Here is a 23,224-nt window from a genome sequence, read left to right on the forward strand (position 1 = left end):
GAAGGCTTGGGAACTCTGAGGTTCCTTCCTTCCCTGGGATTTGCTTTTTAATCCTTTCTGCCATCCAAGTATTCTGAATCCCCAGTATCTGTTCTCAATATCCTCCAAATAGAAGTCCCCTTTCCCTTCGTTAGACTCAGTTTCTGCAGCTTGTCCCCCAAAAAGACCTCAATGACTCATTTAATGCTTAACTTTAATCAGACGTTATAGTTTTGTGAATCCTTTATTCAATAACATCAGTTCTTTTATCCATCCATCTATCCACACATCCATTCAAGTTTTAAACATTACTGAGGGCTTATGATATGTCGGGCGCTGTGAGGTAGATCATACTATCCCCACTTTCAGGTGAAAGACTCAGAGAGGCTTAGTGATTTGTTAGGTAACAAAGACTAATGATGGAGAACATTGGTTCAAGATAATCGTTGCTCGGGGCGCCTGGCTGGCTCAGTCAAAAGAGCGTGTGACTCTTGATCTTGGGGTTGTGAGTTGGAACCTCACATTGGGTGTAGAGATTACTTTTAAAAAGTAAAATCTAAAAAAAAAAAAAGAAGATAACCCTTGCTCTTCCCCATGGGCTTGGGTGATATTTTTTTTGTCTGTACATGTCTTTTGTCCCATCTAAATTCCTTGAGATCAAGGGTATCATATATCTGGAATCTCCCTTGAAACACAAAACCATCTGTTGTAGTTGACACATTACAGAATTGTGGATGGATTGCTCATATGAGCAAATCTTTGCTGCCCTTCCCTCAAAGATGCTTCACTTCTTCCCAAACCCAGGAAAAAAAATTTCCCCCAAACAGAGACCAAGCTGACTTGATCTGGAGAAGGATAGTTTTATTTAATTTAGTGTACCTCTGGCTCACAATTCTGTGTCCTTTTTCCATGTTGGGGTCATTAGAAGCCCCACCAATCCCACCACATCTACCCTAGCACAAATCAGGGCAACTCAGAGATATTTTTCTTGGCTGGGGGACCTGCTGGCTTCTCCTGTTCTCTCGCTTTCTCCTCGTACATCAGGATCCTGGTTGAGATAGGAAGAGACAGAGGGATCAGGGGACAGTCTTCTCAAGAGAATAAATCTAAGGCTGCTGTGAAAGTCTGGAAGACGACAGGGGTTATTATGGTGGGAGGAAGAGAAAGAAGAGCAGGGTTGGCTGTGCTGGGGGTTGTAGGGACCAGAACAATGGATAGGGATAGGAACTTGGAAGTGTCCCTCAAAGGAGAGAAGAAATGGAGGCTAAGTAATGTGCAGGTGAGCCTGGGGATGGGGGTAGGGTTGAGGAGAAAACGGGTAAGCATAGGAAAGGTTGGCAGTGGACCCTCACATTTTTAGGATGGCAGATCTCTTGCCCAGCATCATCTTGAGGAAGTCAGAGTAGCTGAAAGTTTCCCCAGAGCTGCCGGACACCTCCCTGATTAATTTCTTGAGCTCCAGGTGGGTCTTGGGGACCCCAAGTTTCTCCAGCATCCGCTTCAGGGACATGATATCTAGAGGCAGAGGAAGGGGGTGAGAAGAGGGGAGCCCCTCTCTCTCTCTCTGTCTTCACCTTCCCATTCCCATTCTAGTCCCTCCTATTCTGGTAGCTGGGCCCTCTCCCAAACCACCAGGAAGGGAGGACGGCAGGAGAGACCTCCCTCTTCCTGGGTCTGCACACTCCGCCATCACCCTTTTCTCACCGATATCTCCGTTTCCATTCAGGTCAAACTCCATGTATTTCTCTGGGTGAGGGGAGAAAGCAGATAGGGTAAGTGCTGGCTGGAGGGTCCCAGGCAGGGGCAGGGCAGGGGAGTGAGAGAAGGGTGCCAAGCGCTAGGTGGGGAAGATGTGGAAGCGGGAGGTGGGGCAGGCAGAGGAAGTGCGGGTTGGGTTGAGGGGCCCTGTTAAGGTGTAGGGAACCTGGGAGGGTGCTGAGAGGGGCAGCCCATGGAAAGAGACTGCAACCAGGGGGAACAATAGAGGCAGCCTCCCTTTTTCCCACCACACATGTAGACTGCGTCTCTGCGGTCCGTCTCTGTTCTTGAGGAAATCCTACCCTCCCCACTCCCCCTCTACCCCTACGGTTTTCCCCTCACTCTTGAAGGTTTCCAGTTTGGAGGGCAGATCGTCGTCACTGCTATATTTGGGATCATCCAGGAATTGCTGTGGGGAGAAAGCAAGAGCCAGGATAGGTCCCTTGGTCCAGGGGCCCCTCCCCCCAGGCCCTGCCCCCTTAGATCTTCCTTTTACCTTGTTGATTTCTTCAAGTCTGGCTTCCTGCTGGGCCTTCAGCATCCCGAAGGATTTTCCTCCTGAGGGCACAAAGGTTAATGTTTCCTTACCCCGCTCCATTCCCCTTCTTTCCCCATACCGGCCCTGGGTCATCACAATTCTGCCCTCCTAGGCCAGCTCACCACCTCCTAGCCCTGCCCAGGTCTGTCCATCTCCTTGCTCCCGTTTTAGGCTCTGCCTCTTCTGCCTTCCCTACCCTGTAAATCCCTGGTTTGGCTCATAGCTCAGCGGATGTTGATGGAGAGACCAGTAGATAGGTGGATAGAGACCGAGCTGGTGCTCTGTCTGTCTGCCGGTTCTCCTCTGCCATCAGCCTCCTCTGAGGCCTCCCTCCTAAACTTCCCCTTTCCCCTCATTCCCTCCTCCTCCAGTCCCAGGCCTCACTTCCCCCTCAGCTTCTGCTGACGCGAGCACCCTAGGAGGAAGGGACTGGTGGCTCTAGGATTGAGATGAGAAACTAACATTCTCCCAAATTCCTCTTAGGGAGAGCCCAGTCTGTGCAGGAAAGAAAGAAGCCACTGGAGGTGTGGGGGAGGGGTAGTTACTCTCAGGAACAAATAAATGGTCTTTGAACAGGTCCAGAGGGTCAGATAAATCTTAAGGCTTGCATTTTGTTGTGTGTCCTGAGTCTGGGCACGCAGGTTTGGATACACAGCCGAGGAAGGGCTGACTGGACTTTTCTATGCTGTCGGTGAGAGAAAAATCTGAAGGCTACTGGCAGATCTAAAAGGATGGCAAGATGGTGGAGGGTCGGAAAGGGAGAGAAGCTTCACCCCCAGTCTGGCAGCTCCACAGCGGCACTTGGAAATATGGCAATGCCTAACACATGAAGTGTATTCGTTCACCTCAGGATGTGCAATGTAACCCCTCAGCTTATCTCCCTTGAAATATTTAGTGAAATCTGCAGAGCTCAGGAATTCAAGAATTTAAGTAGATTCTTTGGAGGAACTGAAAGTGGTGCTAGAGACAGCATATGTGGACACAAGAGCCAGGGCATGAAGCCAACGTTAGGAGCGCGTGTGTGTGTGTGTGTGTGTGATTCTGTGCCAGTCACATGGGTTCAATAGAGTGGGTAAGTAGCCTCTAATAAATGTTTCCCCCACATGTATCCTTTTTCCTTTTTTGTTGTCGTTGTATGGGTAGTTGCTTCCAGCGGAAGTAAGCCTGGCCCCTTACCCTCACTGAGACATTTTTGTTCAAACTCCCTACCCAGGGCTGCCTGGGTGGTTCCGTCGGTTGATTGACTCTTGGTTTCTAAGGATTGTGAGATCTAGCCCTGGAGGGGGCTCCCAGATCAGTGGGGAGTGTGCTAAAAGAGACTTGAGATTCTCTCTCTCTCTTTGCCCCTCCCCCCTCACTCTCTCAAACAAATAAATACATCTTAAATAAATACATAAATAAAATAAAAACAAACTCCCCACGCAGAGCTCCACCCACTCTACCCCAGCATCGATGGAGACACCTTCCCTTCTCCTCTCTCCTTCACCTTACTTCCCCTTCTGCAGCTGGGAGTATTCACTTCTCACTGCCCTCTCCCTGACCCATGCAGGTGGGGGGGAGATACTGGGGTGAACTCTGAATTCTGGACTTCCCTTTGCTGTAGCTGCCTCTCTCCTTTCAGAGAAAGCTGCAACCATACACTCAGGTCTCAGTGCCTAGTGGGGGGAATTCATTTCTTTATTCATACATTCATTCCACAAAGAAATATCAAGTGCATACTATATGCCACCTCAGTGATCCGAACAAATGTCAATTTTTTTAAAAGATTTTATTTATTTGTTTGACAGAGAGAGAGACAGCCAGAGAGAGAGGGAACCCAAGCAGGGGGAGTGGGAGAGGAAGAAGCAGGCTCCCAGCAGAGGAGCCCAATATGGGGCTCGATCCAGGACGCTGTGATCACGCCCTGAGCCGAAGGCAGACGCTTAACGACTGAGCCACCCAGGCGCCCCAAACAAATGTCAATTCTTGTCCTCATGGACAGTCTAACTGCAGAAGACAGACCATAAAAACAAACATATTGGGGTGCCTGGCTGGCTCAGTCAGTGGAGCATGTGACTCTTGATCTTGGGGTTCAAGCCCCATGTTGGATATAGAGTTTACTTAAAAAATTCTAAAAATAATAAACATATTAAAGGCGGCAAGTACCTATGCAGAAAAACAAAGTAGGGAAGGGGGACAGGAAGTGCTGTGGTAGACTGCAGTTTTAATTAGATTTTTTAAATTATTTTTAAATATTTTATTTATTTATTTGAGAGAGAGAGAGAGAGAGCATGAGCTGGGGCGGGGCAGAGGGATCAGGAGAGGGATAAGCTGAACAGGGAACCTGTGGGGGGACTTGATCCCAGGACCCCGAGATCATGATCTGAGCTGAAGTCAGATGCTTAACCGACTGAGCTACCCAAGCACCCTGGACTGCAGTTTTGGAGGAGGTGATCAGAAAGGCTTCTCTGAGAAAATATTTGAGCAAAGATTTCAAGTAGGGGGATATCTGGCTGGCTCAGTCAGTGCAGCATGTGACTTTTGATCTTGGGATTGTAAATTCAAACCCCATGCTGGGTGTAGAGATTACTTAAAAATAAAATATTAAAAAACATTTTCAAGAAGGTATGGAAATAAGCCATGTGGCTATATGAGAGAGGAGCGTTTCAGGCAGGTGCAAAGATCCGGAGGTGAGAACATGTCTGGATATCTGGAGTATTTGTGAAGCAGCAGGATGGCCAGTGTAGCTGGAGCCAGGTGTATGAGGGAAAACAGGCAGGAGATGAGGCCGGATTGTGTAGGGCCTTACAGGCCATTGGGAAGGCTCTGGCCTGTATTCGGGGTGAGGCTGCCTCTCAGACTGTTCTTTCCATCAGGGATGGTTTGGCAGACTACCATAGTGGAATAGAGTTTAGATGCTCAGAGTAACTTCCTGGGATAAAGTGATAGCTGCTGTGACGCGGGACAGAAGTGAAGAGCAAGAGGATCTAGAAGGACGAAAGGGTGGAGAACAAAACCCAGCCTAAACACAGACGTGGGGAAAGACTGTGAAGAACAGACATACAAGAAGACATCGCCCACCCAGGCTCAGGGGCTCAGCCCCCACGGTCATAGAGAAGGCTGGCTCCTTGTGGTAGGGGTGAAGGGGAGGGGGGGCTTCTGGGCAAGGGTGGGAACGGGGCTGCGGGGGTGCATTAGAAGGCAGCTTCGAGGAATCCAGGAGAACACACAGAGATAAGGGAAGTAGATAGCTCTCTGACAGGCTGCAAAATCTAGATCTGAGCAGAGATACGCAGAAGCTCCTTAAAACAGTGGCTCTCTCTGAGTGGCCCTTCCAGCAGCATTATGTGAAGCATGGTAGAAATGTACCTGGTTGGGCCTCACCCCAGACCTACTGAATCAGAAACTCTGGGGGTGGGGCCTGACAATAGCTTTTTTTTTTTCTTAAGATTTTATTTATTTATTCGACAAAGATAGAGACAGCCAGCGAGAGAGGGAACACAAGCAGGGGGAGCGGGAGAGGAAGAAACAGGCTCACAGCAGAGGAGCCTGATGTGGGGCTCGATCCCATAACGCCGGGATCACACCCTGAGCCGAAGGCAGATGCTCAACCGCTGTGCCACCCAGGCGCCCCTGACAATAGCTTTTTAACAAGTGCTTCAGGTGCTTCTGATATGTGGTCAAGTGTGAGAGCCATTGCCCTAAAGCAAAGGAGCCTGCCGAGCCTGTGGGGCTTGCTGAACCCACGCTGAAGGTGTCAGCGTAGTTTAAGCATGGGTTAGTGGGTGATAGGGCTGGTCAGCCTTGGAGGAAGAAGAAAAGGAGGAGTCATGGAGGCCAGAGGTGTTAGTGTCCAGCCAAGCAGTCAGGGTGACAACGCTGAGCTGGCTCAAGAAATGACCCGCTAGAAGAACCCCATGAGATTAGAATCCCTACGGAACCCGCACCGTGTTGCTAAGGGCCCTTGTTATGATTCCACGCCCTTGGGGAGCACTGCTGCTTAGAATTAGGCCCCGCGGAGTGTGCTTACGGGGAAAGCATACATGGGCCAGAAAACTTGGTGTCTGTGTCTTGTTCACCCCTCCACTTTCCCTCTCCCACTCTGCTCTCTGCCGCAGGAGGCTAACCTGCACAGAGCGCATCAAGGGCACCTCTGGCTTCCGGCTGGTTTTGGCTGTTGGAGAGCCTGCAGGAAAACAGCAGGAGGGAGGGCATTAAGCTGCGGGTGTCCGTTCCTCTGGCTCCCTTCCCATGAGGTCACCTCAGGCTGGCCAAAACCTGCACTTAGAGGCCTCTCTGCAGGCGACCTGCACTGCAAAGTTCTTTTTCCTGGTTTCAGTAGCCCAGGAGATGTCAGGGGGTCCATGAACTTGGAAAGGAAAAAATGTACATCCTTTTCTCATATTCAACATTACATGTGTTTTTTGTAAAAAACCACATCACAGTTTAAAGTTCTTTTTTTTTTTTTTTAAGTTTATTTATTTAAGTGATCTCTGTGCCCAACGTGTGGCTCGAACTCTCCGCCCTGAGACCAAAAGTTGCATGCTCTTCCAACTAAGCCAGCCAGGGGGCCCCCCCCGTTTAAAGTTCTTGTTCAAGCCAAGCAATAATATAGTTCGCACTGATGTGTCTTTATTTATTAAAATCTAACTTCTACATGCCTGTGTTTTAAGTGAACTCTACCCCCCACGTGGCGGGGCTCAAATTCATGGCCCCGAGATCAAGAATCAAACGTTCTACTGACTGAGCCAGCCAGGCGCCCTAACTATATCACTAATGAAGTTATTTTTCCATTATTGTAAATAATACTGTCCATTTGAGTACAGAAAGCTTTATCCACTTCTATAATTTTTTTAAAGTAAACGCTAGCACAAGCAGGGGGAGCTGCAGAGGGAGAGGGAGAAGCAGGCTCCCCGTGGAGCAGGGTGCAGGGCTTAATCCCAGGACCCTGGGATCATGACCTGAGCCGAAGGCAGACGCTTAAGCAACTGAGTCACCCAAGCACCCCTTGCCTGTACTTTACATGTTTTGTCTTTTATATAATGTGGTAATAAAGTACATGATTTATTCTATTGCAACTTTTTTTGGAAGTTAGTTAGTTAGTTATTTTTAGTAATCTCTAACCCAACGTGGGGCTCAAACTCACAACCCTGAGATCAAGAGTCGTGTGCTCGTCTGACTGAGCCAGCCAGGTGCCCCTCTCTTACAACTTTTTATTACTATTTTCGTAACCGGAATTCAATGTGATTGGTTTACTTTGTTATATATATATTTTTATTTTATGCTTTACTAGAATGCCAAAGACATCTGTGATACAAAATGAGTAAGAATCCCTGCTGTAATCTCTTTCTCGCCTCATTCCTTTGGACCTGGGGTGGCAATATCCCTTGGGATTCCGCTATACTCCACTCACCTTTGTAAATAAACTAGCTCCTCACGTTAGCCTAATTAAAAAAAAATTTTTTTTAAAGATTTTCTTTATTTATTTGAGAGGAAGAGAGAGAGAGAGAACGAGCGTGGGGGGGAGGGGCAGAGGGAGAAGCAGACTCCCTGTTGAGCAGGGAGCCCCATGCGGGCTCAGTCCTGGGACTCCAGGATCATGACCTGAGCCAAAGGCAGATGCCCAACAGACTGAACCCCCCAGGTGCCCTCAAATTAGCCTAATTTGAGGGTGCTGTTTCCTGTTGGGACTCGGACTGATACAGTGTGCATACGTGTGTATATAAGTGAGTGCAGGGGGCTGGGAAGAAATGGATTTCTGAAGCTTTATGTCTCACCGTAAATGGGCAGAAGGGCTTCCTGGTGTACGCGCGCACCGGACTCGGGAGCTTGGTTAACAAGATGCTCTCCCTGAAGCAAGGCGGAGAAGCATTGGCCTTGTTGAGAGACTTTTCTTTTGTAGGATGTCTTTTTAGGCACCTGGGTGGCTCAGTCAGTTAAGTGTCTGCCTTTGGCTCTGGTCGTGATCGCAGAGTCCTGGGATTGTGTCCCGCATCGGGCTCCTTGCTCAGTGGGAAGCCCGCTTAAGCTCCTCCAGCTTGTGCGTGCGCTCTCTCTTCCGACAAATAAATAAATAAATAAAATCTTTAAAATAAATAAATAAATAAAATCTTAAAAAAACAACAACAACACGTCTCCTTGTAGGGCTTTGAGGGAAGCATAGCTGCAGTTTACTCCTAAATTCCACCTCTTGTCTCCTGGAAACCATATCCAGCAATAAGGAGATTGGTCACACACACACACACACACACACACACACACACACAGAGGCATGCACGCTACATTTTCACTGACGCTAGGAGACACAGCATACCTACAGACTCCCAGTTCAGTGTTTGTGTGCCCAGATTCCACATCAAACAGTCCCCAGCAGTGCCTCAGGGAAGATCAGGGAGAGAGGGAGGGTCCAAGTGTCAGCTCTGAAAAAAGCAAATATTCTGGGGCGCCTGGGTGGGTCCTTCCTTAAGGGTCTGCCTTTGGCTGCAGGGGTCATAATCCCAGGATCCTGGGATCGGGCCCTGCATGGGGCTCCCTGCTCAGCGGGAAGCCTGCTTCTCCCTCTCCCACTCCCCCTGCTCGTGTTCCCTCTCTCGCTGTCTCTCTGTCAAATAAATAAATAAAATCTTAAAAAAAAAAAAAAAAAAAAAAGCAAGTATTCCCTCCTGGGAGGAAAGGCCTCAGCCCCAGAAGGAGAAGCTGAGCTCAGGGCTGACCAAATGCATTCATGGACTGGTACAGGTGGAGAGAGAATGTTTCGAAGTGCCCAAAAGGACCCAGAGGTGGCACGTCTCAGAAAGTCCTAGCAAGGGGCGCCTGGGCGGCTCAGTCAGTTAAGCGTTTGCCTTGGGCTCAGGTCATGATTCCAGGACCCTGGGATTGAGTCCCACATTGGGCTCCCTTCTCAGCGGGGAGTCTGCGTCTCCCTATGCCTCTGCTGCTCCCGTGCTCATGTTTTCTCTCTCGCTCACTCTCTCTCAAATAAATAAATGAAATCTTAAAAAAAAAAAAAATTAAAAAAAGACACCTGCCTGGCTCAGTTGGTAGAGCATGCCCCATGTTTGTTAGAGTTTATTTTAAAAAAGAAGAAGAAAAAGAAAAAAAGAAATGAACAGAGATTCTGTTTGATTAACTATGAGAAAAAGGTAAAAAAGAGCAACACAAAATCTTGCCATTTGCAATGACGTGGATGGAACTAGAGGGAATTAAGCTAAAGGAAATAAGTATTATGCTGAGAGAAAGACAAATACCATATGATTTCACTCATATGTGGAATTAAGAAACAAAACAGATGAACGTAGGGGAAGGGAAGGAAAAATAAAAAAAGATAAAAGCAGAGAGGGAGGCAAACCATAAGAGACTCTTAACTATAAGGAACAAACAGGGTTGCTGGAGGGGAGGTGGGTGAGGGGTTTGGGTAACTGGGTGGTGGGCATTAAGGAGGGCACTGATACAATGAGCACTGGGTGTTATGTACAACTGATGAATCACTAAATTCAACCTCTGAAACTAATAATACACTGTATGTTAACTAAATTGAATTTAAATTAAAAAAAAAAAAAGAGCAACCCAATTTACTGACAGATGACAACACACCAGAAATACACTGCCAAAAGCTGATGGAAATGGTAGCTCAAAATTCCATCATGAATTGAAAAGCAACAAAACTTGATGTAGCCTTTTAGCAGCGAAGGAAGGACATATATCAGAAACGCAAGTACTCAGTGAACAGATGGTGGATCACGAAAGGGTATGAATGGGAACAGGAGAAAAGCTATAGAAGAAAACTACAAAACTATTTCAAAAATGAACACTAAATTTCATGGGAGAATAAAGACACACATTCGTAATTTTTAAAATCATAAATGACTGTAGTGAAATATTTTCCTCTTTCTCTTTTTTAAAAAGATTTTATTTATTTGCAAGAGAGAGAGAGAGAGGGTGCGAGCAAGGGGGAGGGGCAGAGACAGAGGGAGATGCAGACCCCCCGCTGAGCAGGAAGCCTGATGCAGGATTCCATCCCAGGATCCTGGGATCATGACCTGAGCTGAAGGCAGACGCTTAGCCATCTGAGCCATCCAAGCACCCCTGTTAATATTTTTATTAAGGTCTTTTTTTTCTCACATCTATGTTCATGAGTGAAATTGTTTCATAATTTTTACTTTCTCAGATTGCCCTTACCTGCCTTTTGTATCGAGATTACATTAATCTCATGAAATAAGTTGAGAAACTTTTCCTGTTTCTAGATCACTAGAACAATCTTTATATGATTGGAATGATCTGTCTTAAAGGTTTCATTACTACCTGGGCTTGGTGATTTTTTTTTGATGGCTAATTTTTTTCTAAGTTTATTTATTTATTTAAGTAATCTCTACGCCTGATGTGGGGCTTGAACTCAAGACCCTGAGATCAAGAATCATGTGCTCTGGGGCGCCTGGGTGGCACAGCGGTTAAGCGTCTGCCTTCGGCTCAGGGCGTGATCCCGGCATTCTGGGATCAAGCCCCACATCAGGCTCCTCCGCTATGAGCCTGCTTCTTCCTCTCCCACTCCCCCTGCTTGTGTTCCCTCTCTCGCTGGCTGTCTCTATCTCTGTCAAATAAATAATAAAATAAAATCTTAAAAAAAAGAAAAAAAGAATCATGTGCTCTTCCAACTGAGCCAGCCAGGCACTCCATTGATGGCTAAATTTTAAACAACTGATTGAATTTCTTTAGTGGTTATAGGTATATCAGGCTTTTCATTTTTTCTTTAGTCACTGTGGTCATATATTTTTCTAGAAAATTATTCATCTTGGGGCACCTGGGTGGCTCAGTCGGTTAACTGTCCGCCTTTGGCTAAGTCCTGATCCTGGGGTCCTGTGATGGAGCCCTGCTTGGGGCTCCCTGTTCAGCAGGGAGCCTGCTTCTCCCTCTCCCTCTGTCCCTCTCCCCACTCATTCTCTCCCTCTCTCGTAAATAAAAAAATAAAATCTTAAAAAAAGAAAATTATTCATCTTATCAAAATTTGTGCTGTAAATATTTACTGTATCTGACATTATATTCCCTTTAAATTATTTATTTTTGTGTGTGTTTGCCTTTTCTCCCCTTTTCCTTTTTGCATAATCAATTTGGTCAGAGATTTTTAATATTACTAGTCTCTGTAAATATGTAATAAATACTTAAAAACGTTTCCTGCTCTATTGTTTCTTTTTTATTTCATTAATTTCTAAAAATATCTTTATTATTTTCCTCCTTAATTTTTTATGATTACTCTGTGCTCTTTTTCTAATTTCTTTTTTTTAAATACCTTATTTATTTATTTATTTATTTATTTATTTATTTATTTATCTATCTATCTATCTACCTATCAGAGAGAGAGAGAGAGAGCGCATGCACGCACACATGTGTGAGAGCAGCACGGAGCAGCAGCCAGAGGGAGAAGCAGCCTCCCTGCTGAGCAAGGAGGCCGATGCAAGACTCCATCTCAGGACTCCGGGATCATGACCTCACCCGAAGGCAGACACTCAAGTGACTGAGCCACCCAGGCACCCCTCTTTTTCTAATTTCTTGAAATACCTGTCCAACTCAATGACTTTCAAACTTTTTCTTTCTCTTTTTTCTTTTATTTATTTATTTTAAGGATTTTATTTATTCATGAGAGAGAGAGAAAGAGAGGCAGAGAGAGTACAAGCAGGGGGAGAGGCAGAGGGAGAGGGAGAAGCAGACTCCCTGCTGAGCTGGGTGCCAGACCGAGGGCTTGATCCCAGCACCTGGAGATCATGACCTGAGCTGAAGGCAGATACTTCTTTTTTTTTTTAAGATTTTATTGATTTATTTGACAGAGAGAGACAGCGAGAGAGGGAACACAAGTAAGGGGATTGTGAGAGGGAGAAGCAGGCTTCCCACCAAGCAGGGAGCCCAACGCGGGGCTGGATCCCAGGACCCTGGGATCATGACCTGAGCTGAAGGCAGACGCTTAAGGGCTGAGCCACCCAGGGACCCCTGAAGGCAGATGCTTAACCATCTGAGCCACCCAGGCGCCCCCTCTTTTTTTTTTTTAAGATTTATTTATTTATTTGAGAGAGAGAGAGAGCATGAAGGGGGGGGGGAGGCAGAGGGAGAAGCAGGCTCCCCGCAGAGCAAGGAGCTCTCAACAGTTTAAACAGGCAGGATTTTTACTATTGTTCAGTTCAAAATATTTTAAATTCTATTATTATATTTTCTTTAACATTTGAATTATTTAGAGGTAAGTTTCTAAAGTTTCAAAATACATTAGAAAACATCTAAAATTTTTTCCAAGCATATAATAAATATTCTTTGTTACTGCTCTTAAATTGTCATGGCTTTTGGTCAGCAATTGTATTCTATATAATTTTGATTCTTTTTTCTAAATGTCTATGTTGTACCTGAAAAGAATGCATATTTTCTAGTTTTTCTAAGATTTTACATATTTCCCTTAGATCAAGCTTGTTAACTATCTGGTTTCACTATTCTTTGTCTTTCGTAATTGCCTGTTTGATTTACCAGTTTCTGATGGATGTGAGTTAAAGTTTTCCTTTAATATTTTAGATTAATTTTTTTTGTTGTTTTTTTCAGTAAAGAACCTGGCACAGAGAATCTGAGGGCAGCTGGGAGTGGTCCCAGCCAGCCTTGGTGGAGTCCGGGAAAGCTTCTCAGGAAAGGAGCGATCAGCGCCCAGAGGAAGAGGGCAAGTGCCTTGCCAGCCTTGACTCATTCTCCCATCCAGAGAGAAATGGAGGAGAAAGAGAATGAGAGATGGGTTGGGAGAAAGAGATGTGCTGGGAAAATGTAGGGAAAGATGGGGAGGCAGAAAGAGATGTGGAGAGAAATGGGGGAAGAAAGAGAGGGATGGAGAGAGAGGTGCCTGGCATACAGAAGGTGCTCATCAAATATTTGTTGAATGAATGAACTAGTGAACAAGCAGCTGGATGTGGGGGAGGGGGTAAAGATGTGTGGACAGATGTGGGGTGTGGGTAGAGACTTAGGGAAGAAACAAATGATATGAATAAAGATGGTGAGAGGAAAGAGTCGTGGACAGAGATGTGGGAGATAGGAGAGAGAAGGGGAGAGGTGAAGAAAGATAGAAGGGGAGAGGGAGGCAGAATGTCAGCATGTGGGAGTAAAACCATTGTTGAATGGATGGATGAGCCACAACACTTGGAGTGGGAGGTATGGAATGGATGTTGAGAAGAAACCACACCGTCCATCAGAGAAGCTATTTCATCCTGAGATGACGAGGGCCTTAACTAGCAGCGACAATTAACAGGTGGAAAGATACTTGAGATATTTTCGAGGCAGAATGGACAAGACTTAGAGATTATTTGCATGGGGGAATTGAGGGAGAAGACAGAAAAATATAAATCCCAGGTTTTTGCCTTAACTGATGGGTGGATTGTGCTTCCATGCACTGAGATGGGGACTAGGAGGCTGAAGCTGATGATTTTGAAATGCCTGTGGAACACTCTGGAGGAGATGTCTAGAGGACAGCCAGATAGTCCAGACTTGGACCCCAAGAAAGAGGCCTCAGGTGAAGGTGTAGACGGACATGGAGATATAGACTGCAGTCTGGACAGAGAATAAGCAGTAGTTAAAACTGGCTACAACAGGATTGCCTAGGTAAGCCCATGGTAGATGTTCGCATTTGTTGAATGAAAGTGAGAGAGAAAGAACCCAAAAGTCTGCCAACAGCCGAATCATGTGAAAGCACATGTACAGGGTACAGGAGTCTGGAGGGACTCAGGCCCAGTTGCTTTTATTTCTCTGGGAAAGGGGCGGTAAGGTTCCAAAGTGGAGCAACTTCCGTGGTGACATGGCCTAAGGTTTAGGCCATGTGGAAGCAAGGTGATGGTTGAAGTAGACCAGGTAAAGCAACTGTGAAATCAGTGTATTGAACAATCATTTATTGGGGCACCTGGGTGGCTCAGTCGGTTGAGCATCTGACTCTTGATTTCGGCTCAGACCATGATCTCAGGGTCGTGGGATCGAGTCCTGAGCCGGGCTCTGTGCTCAGCACGGAGTCTGCTGAAGATTCTCTCCCTCTGCCCCTCCCCACCCCTCGCGCACACTCTCTCTCTAAAAAAAAAAAAAAAAAGAAAGAAAGAAAAAAGAAAAATCATTTGTAAGGTGTGTACGAGAACGTTCATGCAACCCACTTGTACATCAGCCGGTGAGTGGATAAACTGTGGTACCTCCATTTTATGGAATACCACTCAGCAAAAAAAAAGAAAAAAAAAGGAACAAGCTACTGATACACACAACAAGAGATGAGTCTCACAGACGTTACACAGAATGAAAGAAGCTGGATACAGGAGTGTATACTATGTGATTACAAGTTCAAGAATAGAGGTATAATATAGGGGTATGCATTTATAGGGGTATAAATCAGCGGTTGCTTCTGGGAGGGGAAAGGGACTGACCAAAAAGAGGCATGGGGGAATTTTCTAGAGTGATAGAAATGATCTGTATCTCACTTGCAGTGTTGTTTACAGGGGTGTGTAGATTTGCCAGAGAACATTGAACTGTGTATTTAAGATCTGTGCACTTAAAGACTTTTTTTAAAAAAAAGATCTGCATCTTGCTGTATATAATTATATTTCAGTGTTTAAAAATATCATTTATGCAGACATGAAGTCTCCCAGAGAGATGGCAGATGTTGAACTACAGAGGAAGCTGGAGAGTTAGCCGCCTGCTCTTGGTGAGTGTGAGGGAGATTAGACCGTGACGGCAAGGGGGCGGAAGGTGGTGAGGTCCGATGCGTGAGCCTCAGAGGAGAAGCTGTGGTTAGAGACTGAAAGTGGAACGTGGGGGCCCCTAATTCGTTGAAAATGTTTATAAGGACTTGGCCAGAGGAGAAGTCACCCACATCTCACCACTAACAACACAGGAGGAAACCCCTGATAAGATGGGATCACTGGGCTGGGATTCCAGAGTTCCTTCTGGGCCTTCTTCGCCTCTTTTCCTGCTCTGAGCTCTGACCACCCTCAAGGCATCCCACGGTGAGGTGTTGAAGAAGTTAGACCAGAGGGGTACCTGGCCCGCTCAGTGGTGGAGCAGGTGAGTCTTGATCACGGGGTTGTGAGTTCAAGCCCCATGTTGGGTGTAAAGATTAATTAAAAATAAAATCTTTAAAAAAATAAAAAGTTGGTTTCAAAATAAATAAATAAAGAAGTTAGACCCAAGACGGGTGCACAGCCACTTCACAACTTCTTTATTTGTTGCCCTTCCTCTTGAGTCCCCGGTAAAAATTTCTTTTGAAAAAGTCCATCCTTGGGCTGATTAGTGCAGCAGTTCCCATCCTGCAGGTTAAAGTTCCCCAGAGTCTCAGAGCTATTGAAAACGGTCCCTGAACCTACAGATATGCCAGGATTTATTCTAGATGGACTTTTTTTTTTAAGGTTTTATTTATTTATTTGACAGAGAGAAAGAGCACAAGCAGGGAGAGCAACAGGCAGAGGGAGAGGGAAGAGCAGGCTCACTGAGCAGGCAGCCTGATGCGGGGCTCGATCCCAGGACCCGGGGATCATGACCTGAGACGAAGGCAGACTCTTAACGACTGACCCACCCAAGCACCCCTCTTCTAGATGGACTTAAAAAAATCCAAGTACAATCTTTGGAATCCACAACATTTTTGGATATTGGAAATCTTAGGTAGAGACAAGAGATGGAGAGAGCAAGGAATCCCTGAGTTCAGGCACAGCTCTAACAATTGCCATCCTGGCCCCGGACTGGGGAGGCACTGGGGGCTAACACACACTGAACATCCAGTACAGTGAAGTCTGGAAATTGACAGATGTTGTTCTCATCTCACAGATGTGTGAGTAGTGGAACCAGGACTCCAACTTAGGCTGACTTCACTGCTGAGACACATTGTCCTGGGGCGTGGAGCAGCGTCCTGTGTGTGTACCGTGAGAGTAAAGAGCTTTATCTTCAGGCCAGTTCAGCCCTACACCCCACTCCACTGGTGATGATCTCTACTCCCTCCTCAAACTTTGGGCTTCTCATAGTTGAGTAGAAGAGACAGTTACCTCCACATTGACTCTTTGGGATGGACATGGGCTGTTGATCGGACGATGCGAGGTGAGGGACTAGGCAGAGGCTGGAATGAAGGCCCATTCGGGGAAAAACCACCCATCGGGGTCTCAGGTCGCCCCGTGCTGCGTTGACCACCAGGGGGCAGCCCTTGCCTCGCCATGGCACGTCCGTTCCACACCCTCCGGTCAGAGGATGGAGGCCGGCTGAGTCAGTCCTCCCCAGATGATGCGGTGCGTGTGCTTGTGTAGGTGGTTCGGAGAGGTTAAATAATTTGTTCAAGATCTCACAACTAGTTTGTGAAGGAGCTGGCATTTGAAGCCAGGCTGACTCCAAGCCAGCATTCTTAACCATGACATTGCTGCTTGTCCAAAGCAAAACTTTAGATCACTGCAGTGAAGAATGGGAATTTCACACTGTGAGACAGAGCTAGAAACAGGGACACACAGGGAAAAAGATGCAGTAATATAAAAGGAGCCAGAGAGAACTGTGCGGTGAGGGCTGGCCGCATGCCTCCCCTGGCATTGTTCGTGTAATCCTCCCCTTCTGTGTGCTGTGCTGTCTCGTGCAGGTGTGACGCATGTACAGGAATGGGTGGCGTATTCTTGTACCAATCCCTGTATAGCCGTGGAGTCACGAACTCAAAGTCTTTCCTTTGTGTCCGTAAGAATATTTTTCATGGAAGGGGCACTTGGTAGTTTCTCAAGAAATGCTAGCTAAACAGTGAATAAAATAATAGATGAGTGGGTTTACCAGTGGGCGACAAGTACTTGCAGAACACAATGAGTAGAGCAGACCTCAGCGAGAGGTATATTCCTTTAACGGAGATCTGAATATGAATGAGTCCAGACCCCTCCAGCCGTTGCTTTCGCTCGGCCAAACCACCCAAGTCAAAGCGATCTAAGTAAAATAGGTCGATTGCTATGCAAATGAGCTTCCAAACAAAGTCCCTAGCAACCGCCTGCTACCACCACCAATCAGCTTGCTTCTCCTAATCCCCTCCATGATAGAATTTCTAGAGCAGTCCTGGGGGCGGGCCAGCCTAAAGGCAAGGCAACAGATGGGGTGGGCCTGGGCACTGCTGAGCCAAGAGAGAGGGGAGTCGGTTAGCTCTGGGCCCAGGAGGGCGCCTGGAGGCTAATTCTGGGTAAAGGGTTAGTCTTCTTGAACCTCAGGAGGTAGGGGAACCACATCCTGGTCTCACCCACCCGCCCTAGTGTGAGCTGTCATCTCAGCCCTACCCTCCCCCTCAAAAAACTTGGGCCACTTGACCATGTGTTGTCCCCGCCTCCTAATGACCCAGATACTGCCCTTAGCAGCATCCTCTCTCCTCAGGGAGGCATGCATGGGGTGCCTGAGGTCCCAGACAGCTGAGGTTCTCGATAAGTGATGTGTGAGTCCTGTGTGCCATAGGAAGCTCCGCACCTGCCTCTGGTGACCAAAGGCCTGGCCACAAGCAGTAGGTTGTTCTTCCTCCACCCAGACCTTACTTCTCAGGTCCCCTTGCCAACTGGAACAGCCTCTGACATGACCCGGATGCTGTTGCTCATCTTTACCATGGTCCATCCAGGTGAGAGGGCTTTCTCCCAGAACCCTGAGGGGTTGGGAAGAGTGAGGATGGGAGAGGCTGACATTGAAGCCTGAGGGGAGTGGCCAGGAAAGGAGAGTGGGCGCAGGTGGGGTCCTCTGGAAGCGAAAGCAACGTGGAAACCCCCAGTTCACAGTTCCCTCCATTTCTCCATGTTGCCCACTGGGAGGGTCACACCCCAACTTCCATCTCAGCGGTCCTTTCTTCTCAGCCACATCCCAGGAAGATAAAGTTGAAGAACCAGGGTAAAGGGCTTGAAGGGAGGAAGAGGTGAATTTTTTTGAACGGGTCATTTTTAATTTGATGAGCTTAATAAGCCTATTAAACAAGGCTTATTATCTCGGGTCTGGATGTAATTAGGAGTTTGAGAGTCCTAATTAACTCAAATGGAAGCTTCTTAGTGAAACTGATTTTAACTAACCGAGAGACGTTAACTATCAGCCCTATCCATGAACTAAATGCAGTGCAGACTCCAGACCTGCAGCTTTAGCCTCAGCTGGGAACCTGGGGCAAATTCGCAGGCCCTACGCTAAACCCGCTGAGTAAAAAACTTGGGGGGGGGGGGTCGGGCCCGGGAATCTGTTTTAATAGACACTCGGGTGATTCTGATGTGCTCTCAAGCTTGAGAACCACTGAAATGGAAGCACGGCGGGTAAATTTCACGAACTGGAGAATCTGATAGGAGATTTTACTAATTGCTTTAATTCATCAATTTGGTTGAGTTAAAGAAGGATTTCAATCAATTATTGCTATGTCTTCACCTTCATTAGTTAATGCTCTTTAACAGAAAACAAAGTAGCAAGGGTGGTGTACTGTGTGAAAATAATACCTGGAATAATAGACTTAATTATTAGGTACGAGGCAGCCACACTCATTAGCTCCAATTTCAATGGGACAGGTTAAGTTTCAGCAAGACACTACTAGTGAATGTAGCTGGAGAATGATGGGATGGGGTGAGGATGAGAGTTGGTATAGGAAAGGATTTGAAAAACTATTTAATAAGCAATGTTAAGAAATGAGGCTGGTGGAGAGGAAGGGGTTTCATGAGGTAGCAAAATGCTTGTTCCTCTGGGTTCTCCGTGGTGGGGGAGCTGGGATATTCTACTGCGAGCTCTCTTCTCCTTTCTCTATATTGTAACTGGGGAGGTGTTTCTCTGGCTCTTCTCTCTGCCTGCCAGGATCCTGTGCTCTCTGGGTGTTCCAGCCCCCTGAGATTCGTACCCAGGAGGGCACCTCTGCCTTCTTGCCCTGCTCCTTCAATGCCAGCCGAGGGAAATTGGCCATTGGCTCTGTCACGTGGTACCGGGACAAGGTGGCCCCAGGGAAGGAAGTGAGGAATGGGACCCCAGAGTTCAGGGGCCGCCTGGCCCCTCTTTCCTCTTCCCGTTTCCTCTGTGACCATCAGGCTGAGCTGCACATCTGGGACACCCAAGACTATGATGCTGGAGTCTACGTGTGCAGGGTGGAGGTGCTGGGCCTAGGTGTTGGGACAGGGAATGGGACTCTGCTGTTGGTAGAGAAAGGTGAGATGGGAGGCCCCACTCTTCCTGGAAGCTGGGAGTCTTTCCCTGAGGCCCCCTGCTCTCTGTCCCTCCCTGGGCCTGGGCCTGCTTCTTCCTTAGGCCCCCTTCCCCCCTTCCTTCTACCGCCCCCATGCAGGACCTCCTCGGCTAGGGGCCAGCACAGTCCTCCTCCTTCGGGCTGGACTCTATGCCTTCAGCTTTATCTGTGTGGCCATGGGCAGCACCGTCTATTACCAAGGCAAATGTAAGGAAGGGGGCCAGGGCAGCGGTGGAAGAGAGCTGGAGGAGGGGGAGACAGAGGGCAGCAAGAGGAGGGCTGCGGCGCCCAGCAACGAGCAACTCCTGTCGTCTCTCCTGCAGGCCACCGTCACCTGGAACACGCTGCCACTTCTCAGACGGCCTCTGATGAGTGATTCCAGACCCCAGGCATCCAACTCTCTTCAAGAGACCCCAATAAATCCTCCTCTGCCCTGCTGCTAATGCCTACTTAAGAGTCTCATGTACTTGCTTTTCCATTCTCCAGGTACTCCCAGTATGCCCATCTCCGGGGTCCCCCGACTCTTAACTCTCCCTTCTACCAAGCCGGGCCTGGAAGGGTCCAAGAAGCGAGCTTCCCAGTAACTGCGCCTGGAGTCCCCTCCCATCACCATCCCAGGGCTCAGCACCTCCACCTGTCTGGGGTGCAGGAGGACGAGGTGGATTCTGCTGAGAAATGGGGAGCATCACATCTGATGAGCCCTCCGTGTCAACTCCCCATTCCAGCCAGGCCCGTGTGTGTACTCTTTCTGGCCTTCAGAGGAGCTTGGGTTCCTCAACACCCTTCTTCACCTGAGAAATCACTACTCGACCCCAGAACGGGTGGGAAGATAAGTCGCTTAAGTTTTGACGGTGGCCCTGTTGAATGGGACAGAGTTGAGTTGGACTGAGAAGCTTGAGACATGGAAGGTGGTGAGACACGGTTTTTACTGGGTAGACCACAGGGTCCGCCTGGGTTCAGGGGGGCAACTGGGGGAGCGCCAGTGGCTTAGTTCTTGGCAATGCAGGCATAGTCGGTGCTGGGGTCCTCGTTGGCACCTTCCCTGCGGCTGAGGTAGGGCCTCTCGCTGCAGGGCAGGGGCAACAGAGATGCGTAGTGTTGCTCTTGCTCCGAGAGCTGGGCCTGGGGCCGGGGAGAAGGTGCTATTGGGAGGTCTCCAGGGGGTCCCCCTCCCCCGGTCCTTCCTGCGCACTGCTGCCCACCCCCCTGTACCTCACCGCCTTCTCAGCGCCCCCTGCCCTCTGTCTCCACCGGCCTGAGCCCCTGCACTCTTCTCTCGTTGCCTCTTCTCCCTGGGTCTCTGTTGCTCTTACTCTCCCTCTCTTTCTCTTACCCTGTGTCTCTCGAGCTCTCCGTTTCTCTCTCTCTGTCTCTCTAGTTTCTTCCTCTCTTTCTCCTGTCTTATTCCTTTTTCCTTTCTCTACACCATTTCTCTCAGCTCTTCTCATTCTTACTTCTCTCTTTCTGCCTCTTTTTTCTCCTCCTCTCCAGCTCTCTCATGCCCCAGCTTTCCCTTGCTTCTCTTGCCTCCACCCGCCTCAGCCCTCAGCCTCCTCTTGCCCCCATCACCTGTTTCCCAGCCCCCAGACTCACCCAGCTCCTCTCCAGCCTCCTCACTGGAAGAAAAGAATCAGTTCAGCAGACCCTGTCCTCGCACTGCCCCCACCCCAGAGGGGGTTTCCTCCCTTGCTGACATCTCTGTGGTTCCCACAGCACACGGCCGCGGCCTCTCTGTTCGGACACTCTCCTCTCTCGCACCTTCCTCTCCCAGGGAGGGTGGGAACTGATGGGGACTTCCGGGAAAGCAGTAGGAAAGGGTGTGGGTGTGCTGACCCGGGGCATTGCTGTGGGCGATGGGGCTCACCTTTCCGATGGAGCCGACACAGACAGGCTGACACAATGACCACAGCCAGGAGCAGGAGCCCCCCCAGCCCCAAGCTCCCGCCATATAGGTAAGGGCATAGACCTGCAGGGAAAAGGGGTAGGTATCAGGGACCCATTTCCCCTTCGGCTTACCCCATCCTCCTGGTTGGCCATAGGCATCACAGGCGGGCTCTCCAGCAGTTTTAGAGGCAGAAAAACATACTCAGCTTCCTCACCCCAGATCGGGTTACCTGACCTCCTACGAGAGGTGCCCATCTCTCACCAGTTACTCACTCATACCCACGACCTCTCACCCCTCAGGGTCTTCCCACCGCCATCCCTGCTGTCTCTGGGTCTCCCCAGGAGGTCCCTTGCCCACCCACACCAGCTGTCCCCTGGCCATCTACTCAAGAATGCACATATACTGCTTTCTATCCTCTGTTCCCTGTACACCCCCCACCCTCCCTGTGCAGAGGGTTACCTTACCTCTTTCCATTCCTTACAAGCTGCCATTAGGTCGAGCACTGAAGACTGACCTGGAGGTCAGGAAACCTAGCCCTGCTCTGCGAGGCTAACTGGCCTGAGCCAAGTCACGTGCCTCCAGTTCCTCATCTGTAAAGTGCGGGGCCCTGTGTTACAACCGTTCCAGAGCTGAGGAGCCCCACTGATGTGCCAACTCTGCCCCGGGCACATTCCCTTCGTCATCGCTAATCCCCACAACGGAGGGTACTATGGTGCCCGTTTCCCTGGTGAGGACCCTGAGACTCAAGTCCAGACTCTTACAAGGAGGTCCAGCCTAGAAGTGGCAGAGCTGGCCTTGAACCCCAGAGCTCCTGAGCATACCCCCTTTCCTCTGCCCTAGGCTTTCTAGGTGGTTCATAGGGGCCTCTCCAGCACTGGGTAGTTCTAGGTTGTGGTGAGGGGCTGACGGAGGAGGAGGAACCAGGGTTTCCAGTGTGTGTGTGGACCAGTGAAACACAGGGAGGGTGGTGTCCAGTGCTACCTGGCAGCCAGGGCCCCTCCCTCAGCCCAGAGCCACTCTGGGAAGCAGGGCCCTGCTTGGCTGGTGTGGGGAGCTACTTCCCACGGACAGATACTGCTGGGGCCGAAGTGGGGCATGGAGGAGTTTCTGGGCCCCATAACTTCCCTTCAGGCACTTCCTGCCCTGCAACCACTGGTTCCTGTTTGAGGGCAACGAGGGGTGTCACCGACTTCACGCCACCAGAGCCAGCTGCACTGACCAGGGTCTGGAAACTGGGACCCTCCTGGGCTCAAGAGGAATGCTTGGGGTGTGTGTGTGGGTGGGTGGGGGAGCAGAAACACAGGCCGAGAGGAGGACCTGTGGTCGCCATGAGGGGAAGTGGGGGCAGAGTGGATTGTATTTAATTCTTTGGGGAGCAGAGACAGAGGCTGAACAGCAGATGCCTCCAAGGCTCAGGGAACCCCAAAACCATTCTCTCTCCATCATCTCAGCTTCCCCTCACTGTGGGGTGTGACTGCCCCTCCCCACCCCGTTTTCCCCACCAGGGTTCTTGCTCTCTCCCAGCTTATCCAGAGCCCGTGGCCTGCGGACAGACAGACTCCAGACTGCCTGGAGCTGCCTGGGTGGAGAGGTGTTGCCACTTCAAACATTCTTGCCCCTCCTCTGGCTTTAACGTCTCCCCCAGTCTGGATGCTTCCCTAGCTTTGTCAGGAGAGGAAGTTAGGCTTTGAAGGTTAGGGTTACACCATCTTTCGTCTCAGACTCGTAGGACTGTGAGGAAGCCTATAACCCTCAGCTCCAGCCACCCTATTGATGGTGCAAGCAGTCGGTGAATGCGCACCTCCTCGAGTACCTTCCCTGCCTGACTTCTCCCCAACTGCCCCTCGCCCTGCATCCGCCGAGAGCTCACGACCCCAGTGCGTATGTGTAGACACACACCCAGGCCCCCGCG

The 23,224-nt window shown here is 48.9% G+C and overlaps 2 protein-coding genes across 5 annotated transcripts; one reads left to right on the plus strand and one right to left on the minus strand.

Annotated features, from left to right (window-relative positions):
• Positions 1-823: 823 nt before the first annotated feature.
• On the minus strand, positions 824-21,936 carry AIF1 (allograft inflammatory factor 1). 2 transcript variants are annotated; one of them, XM_040644861.1, is made up of 7 exons: positions 21,777-21,936; positions 21,292-21,393; positions 2,234-2,295; positions 2,080-2,146; positions 1,684-1,725; positions 1,332-1,494; positions 824-1,027 (listed from the first exon to the last, which is right to left on the minus strand). In XM_040644861.1, the coding sequence occupies exons 1-7, from the start codon at positions 21,784-21,786 to the stop codon at positions 943-945; spliced, it is 531 nt and encodes a 176-aa protein (XP_040500795.1). In that variant the 5' UTR covers positions 21,787-21,936; the 3' UTR covers positions 824-942. The 2 variants fall into 2 exon arrangements, with proteins under 2 accessions (XP_040500795.1, XP_008710127.1); XM_008711905.2 differs by lacking the exons at positions 21,292-21,393; positions 21,777-21,936 and adding an exon at positions 2,472-2,630.
• NCR3 (natural cytotoxicity triggering receptor 3) lies at positions 14,683-19,876 on the plus strand. 3 transcript variants are annotated; one of them, XM_040644858.1, is made up of 5 exons: positions 14,683-15,304; positions 17,763-17,849; positions 19,046-19,390; positions 19,527-19,634; positions 19,751-19,876. In XM_040644858.1, exons 2-5 carry the CDS (start codon positions 17,807-17,809, stop codon positions 19,801-19,803), a joined length of 549 nt encoding a protein of 182 aa, XP_040500792.1. In that variant the 5' UTR covers positions 14,683-15,304; positions 17,763-17,806; the 3' UTR covers positions 19,804-19,876. The 3 variants fall into 3 exon arrangements, with proteins under 3 accessions (XP_040500792.1, XP_040500793.1, XP_040500794.1); XM_040644859.1 differs by having other exon boundaries at positions 17,777-17,849; XM_040644860.1 differs by lacking the exon at positions 14,683-15,304 and adding an exon at positions 17,440-17,457.
• Positions 21,937-23,224: the final 1,288 nt, after the last annotated feature.

This window comes from Ursus maritimus, unplaced genomic scaffold (genome assembly GCF_017311325.1).
Source record: "Ursus maritimus isolate PB19 unplaced genomic scaffold, ASM1731132v1 scaffold_30, whole genome shotgun sequence".
NCBI classification, from domain to species: Eukaryota; Metazoa; Chordata; class Mammalia; order Carnivora; family Ursidae; genus Ursus; species Ursus maritimus.